Source organism: Filicampus tigris, chromosome 1 (genome assembly GCF_054856515.1).
Source record: "Filicampus tigris isolate MCC_2025a chromosome 1, RoL_Ftig_1.0, whole genome shotgun sequence".
Lineage (NCBI taxonomy): Eukaryota > Metazoa > Chordata > Actinopteri > Syngnathiformes > Syngnathidae > Filicampus > Filicampus tigris.
The window spans coordinates 12,931,718-12,954,156 of NC_141217.1; the positions used below are offsets into that span (position 1 = coordinate 12,931,718).

A 22,439-nucleotide genomic window follows, 5' to 3' on the forward strand; every position below is an offset into this window, starting at 1 on the left:
TATGTTGTACTTATACCACTTCTGGTATGTGTCCCATGACACTACAAAAATTTCCCATAGCGATCCAGTATATTTTTAATGAAGTCCTAATTGCCTGCATCATATCAACTAAATAGCTGTACAGGCAATGTTTTAAGTTCAGCTAAAAAACAACAACAACTTAAATTGTTTAAATCAAATCAATCACCAATGAAAAATGTTAAAACACATTTTTCATACCATCTCTGTCCTGTGAAAAACACTTTTCAATTTAAAAAAAAGGTTCGTTAATGGGTTTCCACGTTACAGACATTCCATTAACGTGAACATTTTTAAAAATGACAATGACGCTTACAGACGGATTACGACACTACGTCGGTGGCCACTACACCAAACAGATGGCGCATTCAGACGCCACGACGCTTCACGACCTCCGACGTCGGTTTGGTCTATCAGGGCCCTAACACCTACCTTTACATATAACATGCTACATCTAACACCCAGCCTACAATTTAATACGCTACATATAACCTTTCCATATAACATGTTACACACAGTATAACACGGCACATATTGTATAACACCTACCCTACCATATATCACGTTAATGTATTACATGCTACCATATTACACCCTACTTATTGTATCACATGATACATATGACACTCACCCCACCATATAACATGCTACATGTAACACTTACCCTACCATATAACACTCTGAATAAAAACTTTATTAAGTAACATACCGTACCATATAACACACTACAGCTAACCCAGCATATAACATGCTACATACAGTATAACATCAATTCCTATAACAAGCTACATATAACACCTACCCTACCGTATAACATGCTTCGTATAACACCTACGCTAACATACCACACTCTACTTTTTGATCACAAGTAACAAGCCTATGGCCAGTTTCCTAGTGTGAAACGCTAATGCACAGTATATCTATGTCAAATATCCCAAAAAGCAGCACAAGTTGCACAAGATCCAAATAAAAGTCCTTTGTTCGCCAAAATCCGGTCGCTGACTTCACGCTAACTTCCTGTGGCTCTTCTTCTTTTCTTACCACAGTCATCCTTTCGGGGTTACAAAAAGTTAAAGGAAAATGCAAAACATACATGCTGAGTGAATTTATTGTTGCTGGCTGAAATATGGTTAAGTGAGGTTGCCGCGATACGGTGACTTCATGGATGGTGACTGTCCCAAAACAATTTGAACTTTGGGGTATTGTTTTCAGCAACATTTTGGCAAGTTCTGGGGAGTTCCTCCTGGCTCTAACCTAACACCTGCTCATGCTGTTTATTTGTCCAAGGCGTAAATACATAAAACAAGACCAATAGAACCTAAACAATAACCTTACATCCTTATGGATGACCTGGTTCAAAATTGTTCAAATCGGCTGTGTTTTTCTCTCCGGAGCAGCCAAAATGAAATAAAGCTGTACAATTATTAGATCTTAATCTGATTTGACACCACTGAATTTGTTTTGGGCAAAAATACCAGCTACTTCCCTATTGAGCATCTTCTTCAATGTGTGGACTTTGTATGTATTGTCTTGTCTTACATTACATTCAAGCCGCAGGCAGTTAAGTGCAATTTCCGGAACATAACATTACTCTACAGAGCATTTCACACCCTTCAATCCATGCTGAACAGAAGGACCATTGTACAAAGGTCTACAAAGGTCTATGAGGCCCAATTTAAAACCCCAAATTCTATGACAGAACTAAAGAATAAAGCTGAAACAGTACAAAAGTATTTGTTGCTCTTAAAAGTTGGATGCATTGCCATGGGTACTAGCAAGCCACACTACGCCACAGCTGATGACCACTGAAGGGGCAGAATCATGTCAACTTAAAATAGTGGTTACACTTTATCTTAACCTGCAATTTTAGACTTGCTGGGAATTTTTCCCTCTTGTTTGGATGCAGGAGTGTAATGGTCTGCCTGTCTTGTTTTTTTGTTTTTTTTTAGTTTCGTGGTTTTTTTTCTCAGTTTTCCTCTCTGTCTATGTTATGATTATTGTGTCCACCTGTGCTCCTTCCACTACCTATCCATCCATCCATCCATTACCTGTACCGCTTCTCCTCACAAGGGTCGCGGGGCGTGCTGGAGCCTATCCCAGCTGTCTTTGGGCAGTAGGCGGGGGACACCCTGAACTGGTTGCCAGCCAATCGCAGGGCACACAGAGACAAACAACCGCACTCACAATCACACCTAGGGGCAATTTAGAGTATCCAATCAACTTACCATGCATGTTTTTGGAATGTGGGAGGAAACCGGAGTGCCCGGAGAAAACCCACGCAGGCACGGGGAGAACATGCAAACTCCACACAGGGAGGCCGGAGCCGGGATCGAACCCACGACCTCTGAACTGTGAGGCGGACGTGCTAACCAGTCGACCACCGTGCCGCCCTTCCACTACCTAGTGTTAACCAATCCGTTCCTTCCTACCTTTCATGTCATCTTTCTCGCTGTCTCGTGAGTATGTCTGTATTTGGTTCCCAGGTTTTCCTTTCAGTTCTTGTCGGGTCATTGTTGTTAATTGTTGTTTCGTTGTTGGAGTTGTGTTGCCTTGTGGAGTCTTTTGGTATTTATGTCCTCTCGGCCACGACACGCATAGTCAACTCTATCAGCCAAGTCAAGCCAAACCAAACCAAGTCAAACCAAACCAAGTCAAGCCAAGCCAGGTCACGCCAAGCCAAGCCTCTTCACCACACCTAGCTAAGCCTCTTTACCTAGCCAAGCCGGTTCACCACGCCAAGCCCAGCCGCTTCATCAAGCCAAGCCTCTTCACCACGCCTAGCTAAGCCTCTTCACCTAGCCAAGCCGCTTCTCCACGCCAAGCCGCTTCACCACGCCAAGCCCAGCCGCTTCACCACGCCAAGCTAAGCCTCTTCACCTAGCCAAGCCGCTTCTCCACGCCAAGCCCAGCTGCTTCACCACGCTAAGCCCAGCCCCTTCACCACGCCTAGCTAAGCCTCTTCACCTAGCCAAACCGCTTCACCACGCCAAGTGTCATTACCCTGTCAATTGTATTTCCCTGCACCACTTGCCATCCATCCATCCATCCATTATCTATACCGCTTGTCCTCACAAGGGTCGCGGGCGTGCTGGAGCCTATCCCAGCTGTCTTCGGGCAGTAGGCGGGGGACACCCTGAATTGGTTGCCAGCCAATCGCAGGGCACACAGAGACAAACAAACATCCACACTCACACTCACACCTAGGGACAATTTAGAGTGTCCAATCAACTTACCCTGCATGTTTTGGAATGTGGGAGGAAACCGGAGTTCCTGAAGAAAACCCACGCAGGCACAGGGAAAACATGCAAACTCCACACAGGGAGGCCGGAGCCGGGATCGAACCCACGACCTCTGAACTGCGAGGGGGACGTGCTAACCAGTCGACCGCACCACTTACCATTTCATTAAAATATCCTAAACTGTCCTCAGCACCTCTGCATCATGCCGAAACCTGACAAGGAGCAGCAAGTGTCCAGTGAACTCCAACAGTACGTCTTTCACACCCTTTCGATTTTTGACAATGTATAGGCAAGTCAAAAGGATCATTTTTCTCGCAGAGTGAACTTCCCAAAATATCATTCTTCCTCTTGGATGGAATTGCGCACCTTCAGTGTAGTACCATGTTGTGCCACAACATGTTTGGCAGCGCTTAGCTCTACTGGAAGACAGGCAGCGTAATCAAGAGCAAGAAGGAAAGGCAGCTGAGCTCCAGTAATCGTGGTTGTTCCCACCGAGCAGAGAGAATAAAATGTACTGTGCCTATATATATCGTGGGAACGATAGAAAAATTCATATGGTTTCACTCCTCCTATCGATTCTATTGTCACGTATCCTCTTTTAGACAAATATGTCAGTTTCTTGTGCAGGATTATAACATTGATTAAAAAATAAGAATACCAGGGAAAGTTTAATTCCACAAAAAAATGGAAGTTCTAACCGACCAGATAGCACAAATGTATGGTGCATAATTAAATTGAACAGTTAATGAAAATTCATAAATAAGGTGGTTGAAGACATAACAAATACTATTACACTGGGAAGGAATAAACAACTAACATCAATAAAACTGTAATTATTAATAGTTTACAAAAAAGGGCATCTCAAGGCACGCTGGGAATTCCAGCATCAACTGCTTCCAACTGCAGTGTTATTTTTGTTATCATGCATGCACTCGGCTTATCTGAGTGACAAGAAAGAATGTGAAACAATTTTTTGCAGAAGAAGTAATGCTGCCACAACATTTAGGTCTTCTGGTTTTATTTAGCGAAATCGCCTAGTTTTGCGACTTTGTTTTATGTTATTTCACGCACAAGGAAGGCAGAAAAGCAGGGCCTGAAATAGAAGCTGCTTCTTCATCACAACAGACAGAGGCAGGGTCCCATGCGTGCTTGTACAGAAAGTGGGGTACATCTCGGTCTGTCTGACGCAGAGCAGAAAATGGTCCTTTGCAAACTACGCCACAATGAGGTTCTTTCCCCCGACGCAAACACAACAAACTTCTTCTATCACCTATAGAAAAGAAAAACTAGTGGGCTGCATATATTTTGAACTTGAAACAAAATGTAGATGTTTGTTTTTATTTTGATACCTCTGCAATGTTTGCGCAGTAATGTTGTATACTGTTGCTCTACCATTCTGGCTGCACTACAAGTCTATAGATTCCAGGAACGTAAAACAGAATGTTTGTGTTTATTTTGATAACACTGCCACGTTTGTGCAATAATGTTAGGTACTGTTCTTACACGATTGTTGCTGCTTTGTGTGAGTTAAAGTACCGGTAGTATTTGTCTGGAGACTTACAATTACTAGTGTAACCATTTATGGTTATTTCTGTTGCCCCGCATAGCATTTCACATTAAATGTTAGAATGAAGCTCACGGGCTTTCATTTGACAAAATATGGTTTTGTTGAACATTTTGGTGTTTAAATATACAGTGCTGGCTTAAGATATGTGGTCAATTCCTTCCGTGACCACGCTTGTTTTTTTTGTTTTGTTTTGATCTCTGGAACGTATCCCCCGCGACATACGGCGGGGTCATCGTATGTGCTAGCATTAATCGATGCTGATGCAGATGTGGGCCTTGCTCTTTTTAGCAGAATTGGCCTCAGCGTTTGAGTTTGTGGCTCACTCAGTTGCATGTGGCTAATTTCAGTTTTGCCTGAGCTGTGGCAAGAACAGAGTTGCGCTTCCAGATGAGGCACACCCACCCCTCAACCACTTTTATGTTTTTCTGGTGTTGACAATTACACATTATGGGAAGCCCGCAATTAATCGGCTACAAAGTGCCATATTCCCGCCCCTATTTTTACCAAACGGCATCACGTTATCAGTTCAAGCTGCGACGCTCGTCGTTGGAAGACATTGGGAACCCTCCTTTTTAGGTGTGCTAAAATACCACTGGGGATGGTTGTACTGTAATTACAATGCACTTTATTAGGGCCTGAGAAACAGGCAATGTGAAGGCCCTCTTGGAATGGTTGTGTTTATTATTATTCAGATGAATGGGTGTTATTTTGAGGGCCTCGACATGTCTAAATATGCACCAAATTTGGGAAGTGTGTTTTTATTGGTGTACATATATTTATGGGTCCCCAGCATGACCCCAGAACTCACTTGGCAGAGCCCCCTTGAAAGTTACAAAAAAAAATGCGCCCGTGTCACCAGTTTCATTGATCAACACGACACTGATGTGTTTGTCATAACAGGGCACACCAAAAAGTCTCAAGGACCCGCGCCCCTTGTTGGCCATTTTGGTGTGAGGCAGCCATTTTGGGTGGAATTCAGGGCTTGTACTTTGTGGCTTTGACAAACTCCTACTAGGCAATTCATAACAACGAGCCCCAATCAGAAGCGGGTATCCTACACAGATGGGCAATGCTAAATGTTGATGCTATTTTGCCTTTCCATGCATGACTATTATTTATTTTGAGAAGCAGACATGTTTTAAATGGACATTTAGTGTACAACCAACACACATCGCTGAGACTACACATCCCAGAATGCACTGCAGTAGCTGCTATGATCTCATGTGTTGCCCCCCCTCTCCTGGGTTGGAAGTTCTGTTACCTCTGAATTCAGAGGTCGTTTTGTGGGCAGTGTACTATTTTGCACTATACACCCGATTTTGTCTCTTTACTTTTTTCAAGATCAGCGGTTGATGACACAACGTAAAATAGATGTAACTGGAGTGGTAAAGTCAACCGCACTTGATTGATTGAAAAAAATAGCCACCCGTGGTTATGAGTTAGTCATTGAATGTGTTTTGCAACTGACACATTAGTGTTGTCGGCAGTCATTAGTGAATTAAAATATGTAATACTGACTAGCTTTAAATCGTTTACAGACACGGCAAGGCTTTCCATTTTGAAAGCGATACTGTATTGTTTCCCTCACGGAACTCGAGGTTGTCTGAAGTGAAAGAGATGTGTTTGCAAGCAGTTTTTCAGGGGCCTCTTGATGAAACCAAACAGGACAAAGGCTTTATTTGTTGAGCACCATGTGGTTGTTATCACGTTTAGCTTGGCCTGTGTCACTCGATCATCACAGGAGTTAATCATCAATTGGGTTGCCGCGCGATCACTGGGAGCTACTCGCGGACACTTTGCACAAGAGTGTTTGCCAAACACACTTTATAATAAGCTAAATATTTGTGCTGCCTATTTACACTTAATTAGGTCCTCAATCTCAGGAGAGTCATGCAACACATCCGCCAAGGGTAAATCAGTGACACTTTGAAAGAGCACTTACTTTAACGGCATGTTTATTATTGTGGTTGTGGTTTTGTAGTGACTGTTGCGAATACATATCGACATATTGCAAATATGTCGTATGGCTGTTGCTGTTGATTTTGTTCCCATATTTAGCTAGAGCAAGAGAGGATCAAAATCATCTAAAAAAAACGTGTTTATACCTCTCAAAATGAGCATTATTATCTTTGCCTAGGCAGAACTTTATGACAGCACCTGTGTAAAATGTGAATGTGTTCCTAATTAAGTGACCAGTAGCAACTGTATGTGTATATAAGAATCAAAGCAAACCAATGAAATAAATGGAAAGTGCTACAGATTCCAAACCGATTGTTTGGTCAAACAACTTTTATGGTGCATGTAAAAGAGGATGCCTGATGGCAACCAATGTGGTCTATGGCCATGCAGACTTTAACTAAGACTTTTATTTGACCTGGGTTTGGATTTGTTTAGCCACACCCACAACCCGAGTGAGTTTAAACGGTACAGAGAATGGATGGATGGATTGGTTGAAGCATCTCAATTAGTGTATGCCTCATGTGAACACCTTTTAAATGATCAACATTCAAACAGTTTGTCTCAATGACGTGCTTTGTTTGATCCCCGCCTGCAGGAGACGCAAAGGAGCTCTCGTGTTTGCCAAGCACAACTCGACTGTTTTTCTTTCATTTGTTCTTCGAAAATGAGTTGCACCTTAGCAGGAGCCGCACCATATAAGCCAATGTTTGGAAAGCAATTGAGCCAATAGTCTGGGAGCAGAGGAACTTTCTGGAGATCCTCCAAATGTGAGTTGAGGTAACAAGTCCGCATGAAACCCTGGTTTATCGCAGGCGATACGTTCAAGACCCATCAGTGACAATCCGCCATATGGACAGACCACATAATTTTTCAAATAGTGTTGCTCCTCCCCTGCTTTAAACAATTTTAAAAGTATTTAAATACAACTATATCTATCAAAAGACACGTTTTAAAGATGTATGGTGTGCTTGCTTCAAGCTATACTCTGGAAAGGGAAAAGCACATAACGGATCATCTGCACGGTGTCACTGGAAAATCATGATTATTGATTACAGGAAGATATTTTGCCTTAGATTGCCTTGACTGTTTTAAAAAGTATTCACTGTTTCTAACGTCTCTTAACTGTCTTTTGAACTGTCTGCAAGACAAGTTATCCTCTGGGACAGGAAAGTACTGTACTCTAAACCAATCTGAACTGAACTGAATCATCACAGTGACGTTGTTACAGGCATCTTGTAAACAAATCAGGTCATTGACTTTGGTTAAGCATGTTTGGAGTTAGCATACGTGCTCAATGTCCGCTGCCTTGTTTTCATGATGCGTTGGAGCCTGCGAGATTGTCCATTTTGTTATTAACAAACGGCTTGTCTCCATGACCCATTTAATTACATTAATTGGTTGTTTAGTCCGTACAACAAACTTTCCTGTTGACATGCTTGTGACCAGTAAGAGAAGAAAGCGGCCTCATGTGGTTTGTGGTTTGGTTAACAAAGCTGTCATGTTTGGGGCAAGACAGAAAGCACACTCGTTTTTTTTTTGGTTTTAACGCAGAACTTGACCATGTGCCGCCTTTGCTCACACTCTATAATTAAGTAGAAGTATGGATACTTGTTTGAAAAAAAAAAAAAACAACTTTTTTTCTATAAAAGTAAAAAAGTAGTTGAAATGTACTTAAAGGGAAGTCAACCCAAACATATTTTTTTCAAGAATGTGTTCTCTGCAAGCTCACTAGTTGAAACAAGGCCTTCTGATAAATATTGCGTTTGTGGAATAAGAGTGAATCCACCCATGTTTAGCCATGTCTGTGGGGGGCCATTTTGTCACTTCTGTCCACAGAAAATGACATCACAAATGCTCAGGTCTCAGGTAACCAATCACGGCTCAGCTGCAGAAAACAGGTGAGCTGTGATTGATCGTTACCTGAGCCCTGAGCATTTGTGATGTCATTTTCCATCGACAGAAGTAATAAAATGGCCGCCCCCTGAGATGGCTAAAAACGGGTGGATTTTGCTGCTTAACTCAAATTCCACAAACGCAATATTAATCAGAATGCCGTGTTTCAACAAGTGGGCCTGCTGGGAACATATTCTTGAAAAAAAATATTGTAAAAAAATTAAAAAATATGTGGAAAAAATACTCAAGGACCCTACAATATGTTTGGGCTGATTTACTCTTTAAGTACAAGAATAAAAGTTAAAGCTGTTAGTTATACCTGTATGCAATACCTGTTTTTATAACTTAGCACTAGGGAAAAAATATTTTCCCTCTTTTATCACCTGGCCAAATATTTTCCCTCTTTTATCACCTGTCATAGTACTGACGTAATGACGTGATAGGTTTCACGTTTTAACCTGATAAGTTGTCACGTTAAAAGATAGTTACTTTATTCATCCCATGGAGGAATTCTGCTAAGTACATGCTTGGGGAAAAATACTCTTCATCTCTTCGTGTTTCTTCAAATTAGTCAAAGAATGTTGAACACCATAAACTGGTGGGTTTTAGACTGGCAAAAGATGCATCATATTCAACCACAAATCCTTCTTGCTGCCAAATATATCAAATTGTCTTATAAGGACACAAATATGGAGTATTTTGCTTCTCTAAACCAGTTGTGCCATCATCAGTTGTGCTGTCGCTGGTTGACATTACCTCTCTTTTTTTTTTTTTTTTACATCTTTTCCATGCTGTGTCTTCACCCATGGAGTGCAGTTGGCCCTGTCTCAGATAGGCTAGCTAACCTCGTTAGCGCACTCCCACTGTTCCAAGCCATCTGTTCGGGATCAATGTGATCAAGTTAGATTGGACAGGCCTGGTGCTCTCAATGAATTAGAAACGCCATTGGCCAAGCCCTAATTGAGTGACGATGCTATGTAAATTCAATAGTGCCCTTAATAACCGCTTAGCCAATAGTGTCAAGAACACGTCCATTTTGTTTGTGACCTGATGGTGCAATGGGAAGAAGGGAAAAGTGTGAGAAGTGACCTGACAGACTACATTAAGTTCTGTGGACTTTGTGGCAGTCTAGAGCTTTGCATCTTCTTCTTTTCTAATATCACTTTGTTCACAAAAAGTTGCTTATGGCCAAACAAGTCAACTTTCATGGAACAAAAAAGTAACAACAAACAAAGAGCGCTAAACTTGATAAACATTTGTGTGGATTTTCTTCCCTTACCTCTGTCATTCTTTCTATTCTTCTCAAATAGGGGTGCACGGTGCGAGTCAGGGTTGCGCGTGTGACCGCAGGCAGCATGTATTTTTTTCTATTTGCCGCAATAAAATAAAGCGTAATTGCACATCCAATACAGTAGGTGGCAGTATCACTCATTGTCAGAGTGCGCAAGGAGTAGTATGTACGTACAAGAATTTTATAGACAAGTGACACTATTTATAGTCACCTTGGGGAGGGGGTATTTTCTTCTTTTAAGAATCCAGACATTCAATCCCAGGTATGTATTTATACATATATATATATATTTTCACATGGTAGGGTAAAGTATGGTCTGAAAATGCCTGGTAGTGAATTAGTTAATTGAAGCCGATAAATTAGCAAGAATGTAAATGAGTAAGAGAAAGAGTTAAGGCAGCAAGGCCCTACAGTAAATGCAAACGTCCGGACACTCGGACACTAAATGTAAGTGGAGACAAGGGTGCAACTCTTAGTGGTCAAGAGAGAGAACACTCGAAATGCTCATGTTGTTGCTCTCTTGTGTTTATTTGATACGATTACTTTGGTTAGGTTAGGCTTTGGAATAAACTGTGGAATTAGGCAGCCCTCTGTCTTCTGGTAGTGAAAACTGTCACATGCTCTCCTTCTAGTTGTGGCAACAAGTGGCCACTTGTGTGTGTGTGTGTGTTTACGTGTGTCTGTTTGTCTACAGTGCAAACATTCTCTCACAAACGGTTCCCAAGTTTTCTTTTCACAGCTTCATCCGGAAGTATTTTCACATCCATCTGGATTCAATTTCATTGGCATCTTTTTTCATGGGTGAATGTGCGTGCATGAGTCGTACCCTAAACCTCCTCCATCTGTTGTCATAAAAGCGAGCGCACGCAGCCGCGCACACACCCAAACTCACATGCATTTGCACACGCACACTGTTTCAGCAACACAGTCGCCGTTTATGAGGCTTGTGTGTGCTGTAGTCCAAGTCACTGGGCCTTGGACTTGAGTTAACTGCCCTGAGTCCAATTTTTGACGACAAGCACTAATGATTTGACTTGAAGCTTGCGGAACTGTTATGTGTTCGTGCAGATGAGCTAAATTGTCCAATAATATCATTATCTGGCCTCATTGATCCTGATAAAGAGTATCAACGGTGGTCGAGTACCACATGTCGGGCAGTATTAATAAGGTGACTTGACTTGGGGCGGCACGGTGGGGACTGGTTAGCATGTCCGCCTCACAGTTCAGAGGTCGTGGGTTTGATTCCGGCTCCAGCCTCCCTGTGTAGAGTTTGCATGTTCTCCCCGTGCCTGCGTGGGTTTTCTCCGGGTACTCCAGTTTCCTCCCACATTCCAAAAACATGTATGGTAGGTTAATTGATCACTCTAAATTGCCCCTAGGTGTGATTGTGTGTGCGGATGTTTGTCTCTGTGTGCCCTGCGATTGGCTGGCAGCCAGTTCAGGGTGTACCCCGCCTACTGCCCGATGACAGCTGGGATAGGCTCCTTGTGAGGATAAGCGGTATAGATAATGGATGGATGGATGGACTTGGGACTTGAGTTTTCAAAGGAACTGACATGAAAATGACCTGTGACTGGGTACTTAACTTGCCACTTAGCACAGGTCTTTACTTGACTCGCCCAATACAAAATGACGTGGGACTTTCTTGAGATTTGCAGGTTAATGCACTTTTGGGACTTGCACATGTGTGACTTCACCCCATCTTCACCCCATCTCTGTAGTTTATAGCAAAAATTACTCTTAGCCGCCTTTGAGACTTCCCCTTTTCAGTTCACCCAAAACCACTCTCGGTTGGACCCCACATTCATTGTCATAAGTAGATGTTATGCAGTTCGAAATGCATATTGGTCGAGCTGTTACACTTTTCTTATATCTATAAATTATCAACCCCAAAATTGTCTTTGCAATATGTTCTATGCACTTCCTCTAGTGTAAACACAGCATTGTGATTAATATTGCATTTGTGGAATATAAATTAAACAGCAAAATCCACCCATATTTAGCCATCTCACGGGGCGGCCATTTTGTCACTTACATGCTGTCGACTGAAATGACATCACAGTTGCTCAGAGCTCAGGTAACGACCAATCACGGCTCACCTGTTTTCTGAAATTGAGCCTGAGCAACTGCGATGTCATTTTCACTTGACAGCAAGTCACAAAATGGCCACGCCCTGAAAAACTCATATTCCACAAACACCATATCAACCAGATTGCCGTGTTTAGACTAGTGGGACTGCACAGAACATCTTATTGAAAAGACATCGTTCAGTTGACTTTCCCTTTACACAAACAGTGTACAAGCAAGCAGAAAAATATGTGATCTTGTTGACAGGGTGGACATTTTTGGCAAATTTCACCATTTAATGAGTAGACGGGGGACCTTCAGTTAGTAACAGTTAGCAAGCTTACAGTGTACTGTTAAACAAATATATTTCAAATTTCTAAAAGTTATTTTACACCGTAAAACCTATGTAAAATGTAGATTTTGTGTGATTTAAATCACACACACTGCAGTAGAGCATTGTGTTGGACCGGCCAAAATCAAATACATCCAATGTCACAAAATGGTCTCAAATGAAGGAAACACATTTTGAGAGACTTATTGTTGACCTGGTATGTGCATAAATGTTTGACCACTTATAATAAGACCTCAGAGAGCCATTCTTCTGCTACACTTTCATGATGACTGAAGGATTCTGATGGGGACACACTGAAGACACTTAATGGTGATATTGACCCCATTTAAGACAGATTGAAATTTGACCTGTGACATGTCCTTTTCTCATTATTCATGATATGATCTTCAGAGGAAACTCTCTGTGCTCTGGTCACGGGTCAAGTGACTTTCCCAGGCTGGAGTGTCTTTCTGAGCATGGAGGGGACATTATGTGTGAGCGTGCGTGTTTGTGTATTTGAGAGGGGAAGTCCACAGCTCAAGGCTCTGTTTCTGATGTTCAGACTCAGCTGTGCGGGACAAGTCAGGAGAAACGACAAATCAGTTCTTCCAGGATCATGTGAGATTTTCTTGTAGTTGTTGTTGTTGTCATTGTTGCGGCCTTAAATGCCCAATGCCCTCAGCAACATGCAATTTTATTTTGTGCTGAAAGCAAATTTGCTTTTAACTCTCATACTCGCATATGTGCATTTAGTGATAGCAATGTGGAAAACCAAGAAAGTGTGACATTAGCGTAGTGGACTGTCATGGTTGGTGGAACTCACAGGAGGTCTAATGATTGGTCCAATTCAGGTAAACGTTGCTGTGATTGGATGAAATTGCACACTTGTGCATAATTCACGAAGATTGGCTAAATTTGCGAGAAATGTTGGGATCGTGACATTGCCTATTCCTAGAGGGACTGACTAACAGATGTATGCGATCAAACACACACACGCACACACAAACAGCACAGCAGAGGAATGCTTTTAAGGTTGATGACCCCAGAAGGCTAACGTGATGTTCAATCCATTTTAACTGCTGCCATAGATAATGCTGTTGGTCACTCACACACGCACGCACGCCCGCACACGCACCGCACACACACGCACATGGCCTCAGTAATGCACTAACACAGCTTTGTTCATTGCTCATTTGATCACTTGTTGACAGTCATTTGTTGTTCCACCACACTAAACATATCCTCTCGACCATTTTCCATGAAAAATTATTTCCATTGAAATGAATGGGGGCATTTTTCCGATTCAGACAGCTCCATTTATCCCCAAGGGGCAGTTCATTTGTAGCTTCACAGTGTGCTTGTACTTGCAGTTAGTCCATGAATGAATAGTACTGTACAGCGTTTCCATGTTTCACAACTTATTCAACTGATTCAAACCATGACAAATTCTACCTGGTCAGCTCATTCAGGACTTCCTGGGAACTATTTTTCAAGTGAATAACATTTTCACAATGAAGTCCCCAAATTCAAAGAGATTTTAACCTCCTCGTTACAAATGTCTTGCCCGATTCAAACCATTCCAACTTCCAAATGTACAGCTCACTCAAGACATCTTGTAAACTATTTTAAAATAGTGCTTGTCTTGCATGGACACTTTATTTTTACCTCTTCAATTGAAACAGTAAAGATTAATAAACTCGGGCCAGTGTGAAAGCCACGTCTAAGCTCTCAAATTCTTTTGGAATGATGTTTCTATCTATCTGCTACAGGGGCTGAGATATTAATTATTTTGTAGGTGTTGAATTTCTGGGAAAACTTCAGGTTTTCGAGGGTAATCCCAAAGACGACGTTAGATTGGGGAGCTATTGAACCAGGCGCTTTAGGTCTTAATGGGTTAACTCATATATTCCACAAAGTATTAATCAGATCAATATTCTACAGAATTAATGAAAATGCCACTTTTCGACTAATGGGCCTGCATAGAACATATTATTGTAAAGAACATTTTTCGGTTGACTTATCCTTTACGTCCTCCTTCCACATTTGTTGACCAATTCAAAATAACACACCTTCAAAATATGTCTCCCATTCCCCAAATACCACACGTTTACAGTACAATTCCTGAATGAAGAGATATTTTACATTTACCTCCCTCTACCACATTTCTTGACTTATTTCAATGGACTGATCCACTACTTGGGTCAATTTGGCCTAACTTTCTGGGTTAAAGCACCACGTTTTGTAAAAAAAAACAACCCAGAAAGTTGGGTCAAATTGACCTATAGTGGCTTGGTCCATTTTTGACCCAGGTTGGGTTATTTTTAACCCAACTGTTTATTGTGACTTCAAGTCTCACATTCTACATTTCAACAATTCCAACAAAAATCTTTCGAGCATATTGATTTTGTTATTAATTATTACTATCATCACTTATTGATCACACCCACCAATGGCATGTTTCCAGATAAGTGCCAACATTGTCATCTTCCTGTGCACCAACATGATCGGGATCTGCACCCACTACCCTGCTGAGGTCTCCCAGAGACAAGCCTTCCAGGAGACCCGAGGTTACATCCAGGCCAGAATTCACCTGCAGAGAGAAAACCAGCAGCAGGTACACACACACACACGGACATACACACACACACCCACACAAGACACATACACAGAAATGCATGCAAAAGAGCAACACATGGCACCTCATTTGTTTGTCTCAGCTTTCCCAGGTCAACAATATGTTTCACAGTGTAACACATTAGAGACTAACACTTTCCCACACCCGGCAACTAGGCTGCATGACTCATTGCGTCTTCGTAACGTTGCGAACGTGACTCTCTACACGGACTGTCTCACTCTCAATCTTCTTTCATTTTTCTCCTTTTCTCTCAGGAGCGCCTCCTACTATCAGTGCTTCCCAGGCACGTCGCCATGGAGATGAAAGCTGACATCAACGCCAAGAAAGAAGATATGATGTTTCACAAGATTTACATCCAAAAACATGACAATGTTAGGTAAAGTCAGCATACTGATGCCTAAAAAAAACAGCAGCTGACACATTACCTCCAAAATGTCATATGTTGCAGATTACTAACGACTGCAACTCATTCATTATACTGTATTAGTGCCTTATATATAAGCAAACGGTGGATTGGTCACAAGTCAATATCCGGGCAGATGGAGACCAATGAGTCGTTTCTTTGTCTTCAATGGAGCTAACATGCTAGCTTGTTTTTGGAACGACACAAGCACGGAAGAACATAAGAAATAAAGCAAATTCCAGACGGACAAAAACAAAACGCAAAATGTCACACGTTGCAAAAGATTTGCTTTTTCAAAAAGCAAAAAGGACACCATCAAATAAAAAGAGACTTGGAAGGAAAAACATTCAAGATTTGATTTAAAGGCCTTCATCCTATAGGCCAAACACTAGCTTTTCAACCCGTGCGAGTGCAACTAAGCCAGCCCAAACTGCCGACCCATTAGCAGTGGGATGTGCATTTAAGGTTGCCGCGGCGATTGAAGGTAGGGAACAAAGAAAACAGGTTGCAGCCTGGTGTCCGTTTAGAGGTGACCCAAATACTATCCTGTGCTGCACTTAGTGACGCCACCTGTTACACCACAAAGGTGTAAATTTACAGAAACATGATAACAACCATATTCAGTCACCCAAGTGGACCCTGAACACCTCACCGGTGCTTTCGAATTTGTGAACTGTCATGGTATTATACTTCTGCATGATTAACATTTAAAGTCAAGGCATATAAAACAGAATATATTCCTGATTATATCTTTCACAAAACATACCAGAGGGTTTAAGACAATAGTCTAAAAATAGTAGATTTCACTTAACCCGAATTCAGTGGGGCAGCACGCTGACGTAGTGGTTCACGTCTGCCTCACAGTTCTGAGTTTGGAGCTTCAAGTCCGGACTCTGTCTTTTTTTGTGTGCCGCTTGCATGTTCTTCCCGTGCTAAAACGGGTCCATGTGTCCTGACATGTATATATGTGCCTTGGCCTTGATTGATGACCCGTTTGTTCACAAGGCCGCTGCATTGCCACGCGAGTGCTAACCATGCTAATCGTTACTGTGTGTGTCCCCATGCAGCATCTTGTTTGCCGACATCGAGGGCTTCACCAGCCTGGCGTCTCAGTGCACGGCGCAGGAACTTGTCATGACGCTCAACGAGCTGTTTGCCCGTTTCGATAAATTGGCTTCGGTGAGCGCCCGCAACCGCAGAGGTCATGTGACCTTGTAAAGAAAATGGAGGGGGGAAACACTTTAATTACACTGGGATGAATTTGTTGAGTCATCACAGTCATTAGATTCAATCAGATTAGACTAGATTAGATTAGTGCAACTGATGCTATTATAAATGTCACTAGTAAAAGGCAGTTCACATCTTCATCAGCAGTAATTAAAATCCTAAATGTGCTGTCTGCGCAGGAGAATCACTGCCTACGCATCAAGATCCTGGGGGATTGCTACTACTGTGTGTCGGGGCTGCCCGAGCCCCGGGCCGACCACGCCCACTGCTGCGTGGAGATGGGCGTGGACATGATTGAAGCCATCTCGTAAGTCAGTTGCAACGCCGTTCCATTCACTCCGTTTACAGTATGAAGCAATACAATTCACTCACTTAATGATGCCACTCCAGTTCTAATTGAGTTCGATTCAAATCAGTTCCATTGCGATATGAGTCACTTCATTTATGATGCGGTACGATTCACTCCCAGTTACCGTACAGTATAATTCTGAAGTTATATGATACAAGCCACTCCAATTTCAATGCCCTTGTGATGCTATTCACTTTTTAGGATGACGATGTGATGACAATGCGATATAGTTGACTTCCTTTGATTACGATCCAACACAAAAAAACTGCTTTTAAGCTCCATACAAACAGCTTTATTCTTTGCTTTTCTAAAACCGCACATAGTTACTGTGTGGCATTCAGACGGTGAGTACTTGAGTTGGTTGTGCTGTTGAGGTAGAGCAAAAAAGACATTTTTGGCCACAAACGATTTCACCCTTATAAGACAGAGTGTCTTTATTATCAGTTACCAGAGGTGGGGAGTCTCCTGTCATATGACTTGACTCGAGTGAGACTAAAGTCGCCAATTTTAGGACTTGGCACTTGCTTGACTAATACTAGCCAGTTATACATGGAGACTTTTTTTGTCCGATTGATATCACTCTGACTTAAGATTTATGGTCGGTTGTTTACATGTGACATGGTTTTATTCCGATCCACCGATAATCACCTGATTTATCTATATGGAGGCTTGGACATTTGAAAATGTTCATTTTCAACACATTGTGCCATTTGTTTTGTTTTTGCAAGAAACAGTATTTTTTGTATATCAAATCGGGCAACCCGCTACCTTGACACAAAAGCCGCAAGGCAGCAGGTATCATGGAGGGAGCTTCAAATATTATTACTTTTGGACTCAAGGATGGGGAAAGAAAGGCAACATGGCAACACGGTTTGCAACTCAAAAATGAGAGAGAGAAAAACTATGAAAAATTAACTGAGCTTAATGACGCCAGTGCGTTAAATTAAGAAGACAAAAAAGGGAAAAATTGTATTTGAAAATATGGAGCCTGGTTTGGTACTATTAAAAAAAACTGTGATTGTGAATGTGTTAGTAGCTCCTCCAAAAGAATATATGACTGTGAGTATTGTTACATTGAATGTCTAAGTGTGTTGCAGCACTGTTTGTGTCTAAATATCAGTTGTTCAAACAGTTATACAATACGAAATACGCAACAATGCTCCTAATTTTATGGTTAGTTTGACAGTAAACTTGAACTGCGAGTGTCATTAAACAGCTTGAAGCCACTTTTTGGAAGAATCATTCACTATGTGCCAAACGTTCACCCATATCTCAAGGCACCGCTGAGTGCAAAGTTGCTAATATGCCAATACACATTGTGACTGAAATTTAGGGAGCTCCACCCTGGCTTGCTTGATTTTTGCCCTGTGAAAAACTTGAAGGTTAAGACTTAAGACTTCGTGACTTACTCTCCCACCTCTGCTCGTTAGTTACATACAACATCAAAATCTCTGTTGCGGAATTTGTCTATAATGTGTGCGCGCGTGTGTGCAGACTGGTGCGAGAGGTGACAGGGGTCAACGTGAACATGCGGGTGGGCATCCACAGCGGACGCGTTCACTGCGGCGTGCTGGGTCTGCGCAAGTGGCAGTTTGACGTGTGGTCCAACGACGTGACGCTCGCCAACCAAATGGAGGCCGGCGGCAAGGCCGGGTCAGCTCTTCAAACCTGCTCCGCGCTCATGTACGCACCGGCCATAGTTTAGCTTCTGACTCTGTGTCTGTGTGTGTGCGTGTGTTATAGGCGCATCCACATCACCAAAGCAACTCTTCAGTACCTCAACGAGGACTACGAAGTGGAGCCCGGGTTCGGAGGGGAGAGGAACGCCTACTTGAAGGAGAACAACATTGAAACTTTCCTGGTGTTAGGCTGCAGTCAGAAGAGGGTCGGTCGCATGAAGCGCTCATAAAATGACAAAGTTTGCCTCTGTCTGCAGTTTAACAACACTACATAATCTGCTGGATGTTTATTTTTCAGAAAGAGGAAAAAGCCATGATGGCGAAAATGCAGCGAGCGCGTGCCAATTCCGCCGAGGGATTGATGCCACGCTGGGTGCCTGACAGATCTTTCTCTAGAACCAAGGAGTCCAAAGTCTTCAGGCAGATGGTAAGATTATTCAAGAAAAAAAAGGGAATTTACAGTATCATTACCTCACCTATTATGCACATACCATTGGCCAAAACCTCGTAAGTCACATTTTGGTCTTATTTTTTTTTTTTTTAATTCTACTATTGGTTAGTCCACATGCGTGTTATTTTTACACATTACTGACCAATCTAAAGTGTTGAAAATGCCTTGCTGTCTTTCATGATGCAATGCAAATGGTGCAACAAACTTGCCATTTTGGGGCTTTCCTGGAAAGTGACCATTTTGGAGGTACCAGGGTTTGGCGATATTTGTCTCTGTGCAACTCACCAAGACTGGCGTGCCATAATATTGATAACCCATGAAATCTTCATACAATGAATTTCATACATGCGCCACTCCACCATATCGGTACCATTTGCTTGCTGTAACGCACTCGAAGTAAAATTAAACTTCAGCCTCTTTTCAACATTAAAGGGGAAGTCAACACAATTTTTACAATAATATGTTCCATGTAGCCCCACTAGTCTGAACTTGATATTCTGAATCATTTTGTGTTTGTGGAATATGAATTTAGCAGCAAAATCCACCCGTTTTTAGCCATCTCAGGGGGCGGGCATTTTGTCACTTCTGTCGACTAAAGATGACATCACAGTTGCTCAAGGCTCAGATAACGACCAATCATGGCTCAGCTTCAGAAAGCGGTAGCTGGGATTGGTCGTTACTTGAGCCCTGAGCAACTGTGATGTCATTTTCAGTGGACAGCAAGTGACAAAATGGCCGCCCCCTGAGATGGATAAAAAAGGGTGTCCACGGGTCCACCGCATATGATGACAGAAGAGACTCCCAGCATGTTTTTTCCCTTGTGAAGCCTGAAGTCTTTATTAACAAGTACGGTTGGCCTCCTCCTCATTTCATCTGCGTCTCGGAGGGTTTGAACCCTTGCGGCTAAGAGAGTCTGTCATTTGCAACCTACGAGCATTAATTAAAACATCAGTGTGTCTCCTGGGGATTCTGTAGCTGTGCTAGACACTTGTTTTTTAGCCGCACTGTGGTCACACATTAATCTCCCTTTTCACTCTCGCTGTTTTTGTCTTTCTTCTCAGGGCATCGACGAAGCATCCAGCAAGGACAAGTAAGGTTTTTTTTTTATTCTTGGCAACATATAACGTGCTCTCATTTTGGAAATGTTGGTGTCTGAGACACACAGACACTTACTGTTACGTGTACCTGGTAGCCGCTGTGCTCAGGAGGCCCTGAACCCCGAAGACGAGGTGGACGAGTTCCTGGGCCGAGCCATCGACGCTCGCAGCATCGACCAGTTGCGCAAAGACCATGTCAAGAACTTCCTGCTCACCTTTCAAACTGCTGAACTGGAGAAAAAGGTGGGAGCGGCCTCCTCAGATCACACGTTTCGTTTCTAAATCAACTAAGTATGTCCGCTGTTCTGTCTGCCGTGTGCGTTTGCGTGTTCTGTTGTCAGTACTCTAAAAAGGTGGACGATGGCTTCGGTGGTTACGTGGCCTGCGCCCTCCTGGTTTTCTGCTGCATCTGTATCATTCAGATGATCGTTTTGAAGATGTAAGCAGCTCTCGCCTTCTCTTGCTGCGGCTGCCTCGTGAGCAGTTTACCGAGGCTGGATGAGACTTGTTGTTTTTTTCTCCTCTTTTCCGCAGAACACCGCTTATGTTGGGTCTGTACATTAGCATCTTCATCATCTTAACCAACATCCTCTTCATTTGCTCTATCTACTCCTGCATCAAAGTAAGCAGACATTGCTCTCATTCACACAGATCAGTGGTAGGACAAAAAACAAATATTCATATTGTTAAATTGGTGATAAAAATATCAAACAGTTACTGTAATTTATGTGTAGCCATTTGTAGCACATTTGTTTATTGGCCCGGGTCATATTCCAGTAATAAAGTTGAATACAGCCCACATCAAAAGATTTAAAAAACGAGTGAAAATGTTGAGACAGGGCACTGTTTTTCAATTAAAGATACAAATGATCACACTTTTTAATTTATTGGATTTTTTTTTATGTAGAAAAGGTGTCGATTTGATATTTTTGCAGTATAAAAAAATCTATTAATGTGTATTGCAATGACCAGACCTGGCCTTTTACTAAAAATTCCCGGTCTGTTTATCGCCTTCCGTCTGCAGCGTGGGTACCTTTCCGCCATCGGTCTGTCCTCGTTTTTGTCAAGCCGGACCAAATAGTAATCGCCTATAGGCCGGTCTGCCTATCATTTTAAACGGGCTTCCTTTGGCGTTTCCGTCGACAACAACTCAACGTGGCATGGTAGCCTCATGCTAGCCGCGGCCGGACTCAGAGGCTGTCCAAGAGCTCTACTGCAGCCATAGACGATAGACGATTATATCCATGGAAAAATTGTGCTTCCGCCTTTACGTAGTCCGTCTATTTTTTTTTAGTTTCCCGTCAATCGTTTATGGCCTACAAAATGGGCGTCCGTCATAGGCGGATAGACGGACCGGTCCGTCGCATAGGCGGAATGCCCAGCTCTGGCTATTATGCTATCGTCTAGGGCCCAACCGATTAATCACCCGGCCAATTTAATTGGCCTACCTTAGCTTTTGAATACATTTATTGTTGTTGTTATTGTTTTACACATTAACAGTTTACAAAGTAAGGCAAAGATAATGATATGTTATATGTAAAGTTCGATATGATATATACATACCGTAGATATGATATGAATATTGTAATTTTATTCTGCCCAATATCAGAATCAGCATGGGCCTAAAAAAAATCTACTACTACACTAGCACTACTATATCGTCTATACTATCTTGATAAGATAGTGGTGCCTTAATATGAGTGACCAAATGTACAAGTTTTTCGTGATACAAGCCGTCTTTCATTTGCAAGCAATTAGAAATCCGAGCATGCTAATGTGGCAGTGAACTCAACTCACTTAACAACAAGCAGCAGTTTGGCACATAGTCACCAATTCTTCAGAAAAGAGCTGTCAAGTTTTTTTATTGCCACGCTCAGTTGAAATTTACTGTCTAACTAAACATGAAAGGAAGAGAATTATGTGTTTTGTTGAAAACAACCACATAGTTTGCCCTTAGGAAAGTCCCCTTAGTTTAATGCTAACAATCAATGCAAAATGGCATAGACGGGTTAACAAACTGCATCAATGTGGCTGTGTTATAATATTTGAACACAAGAAATGAAGCAACACGTAGATAGATAATATAACAATAATCGCGGACATGTAATCTTTATCCTCTGTAAAAAACAACTAATATTACTGTGGCTTACTGAGAAATATTGGTATGATTAATTTAATGTACCTTCTTCACTTTAGTTGATGATGTATTGCGGCATAATTGCGTAAGGTGATT

At 42.1% G+C, this 22,439-nt stretch overlaps 1 protein-coding gene across 1 annotated transcript in view; it reads left to right on the forward strand.

Moving 5' to 3' along the window:
- LOC147152819 (adenylate cyclase type 6-like) overlaps positions 1-22,439 on the forward strand; it is a 56,033-nt gene that overhangs the window by 24,273 nt on the left and 9,321 nt on the right. Inside the window, exons 4-14 of the mRNA XM_086027753.1 lie at positions 14,830-14,979; positions 15,255-15,376; positions 16,471-16,582; positions 16,810-16,937; positions 18,474-18,632; positions 18,723-18,864; positions 18,957-19,085; positions 20,171-20,199; positions 20,302-20,449; positions 20,548-20,645; positions 20,741-20,828. Of these exons, the coding sequence (XP_085883879.1) occupies positions 14,830-14,979; positions 15,255-15,376; positions 16,471-16,582; positions 16,810-16,937; positions 18,474-18,632; positions 18,723-18,864; positions 18,957-19,085; positions 20,171-20,199; positions 20,302-20,449; positions 20,548-20,645; positions 20,741-20,828 (1,305 nt within the window). The remainder of the gene's footprint in view (positions 1-14,829; positions 14,980-15,254; positions 15,377-16,470; positions 16,583-16,809; positions 16,938-18,473; positions 18,633-18,722; positions 18,865-18,956; positions 19,086-20,170; positions 20,200-20,301; positions 20,450-20,547; positions 20,646-20,740; positions 20,829-22,439) is intronic.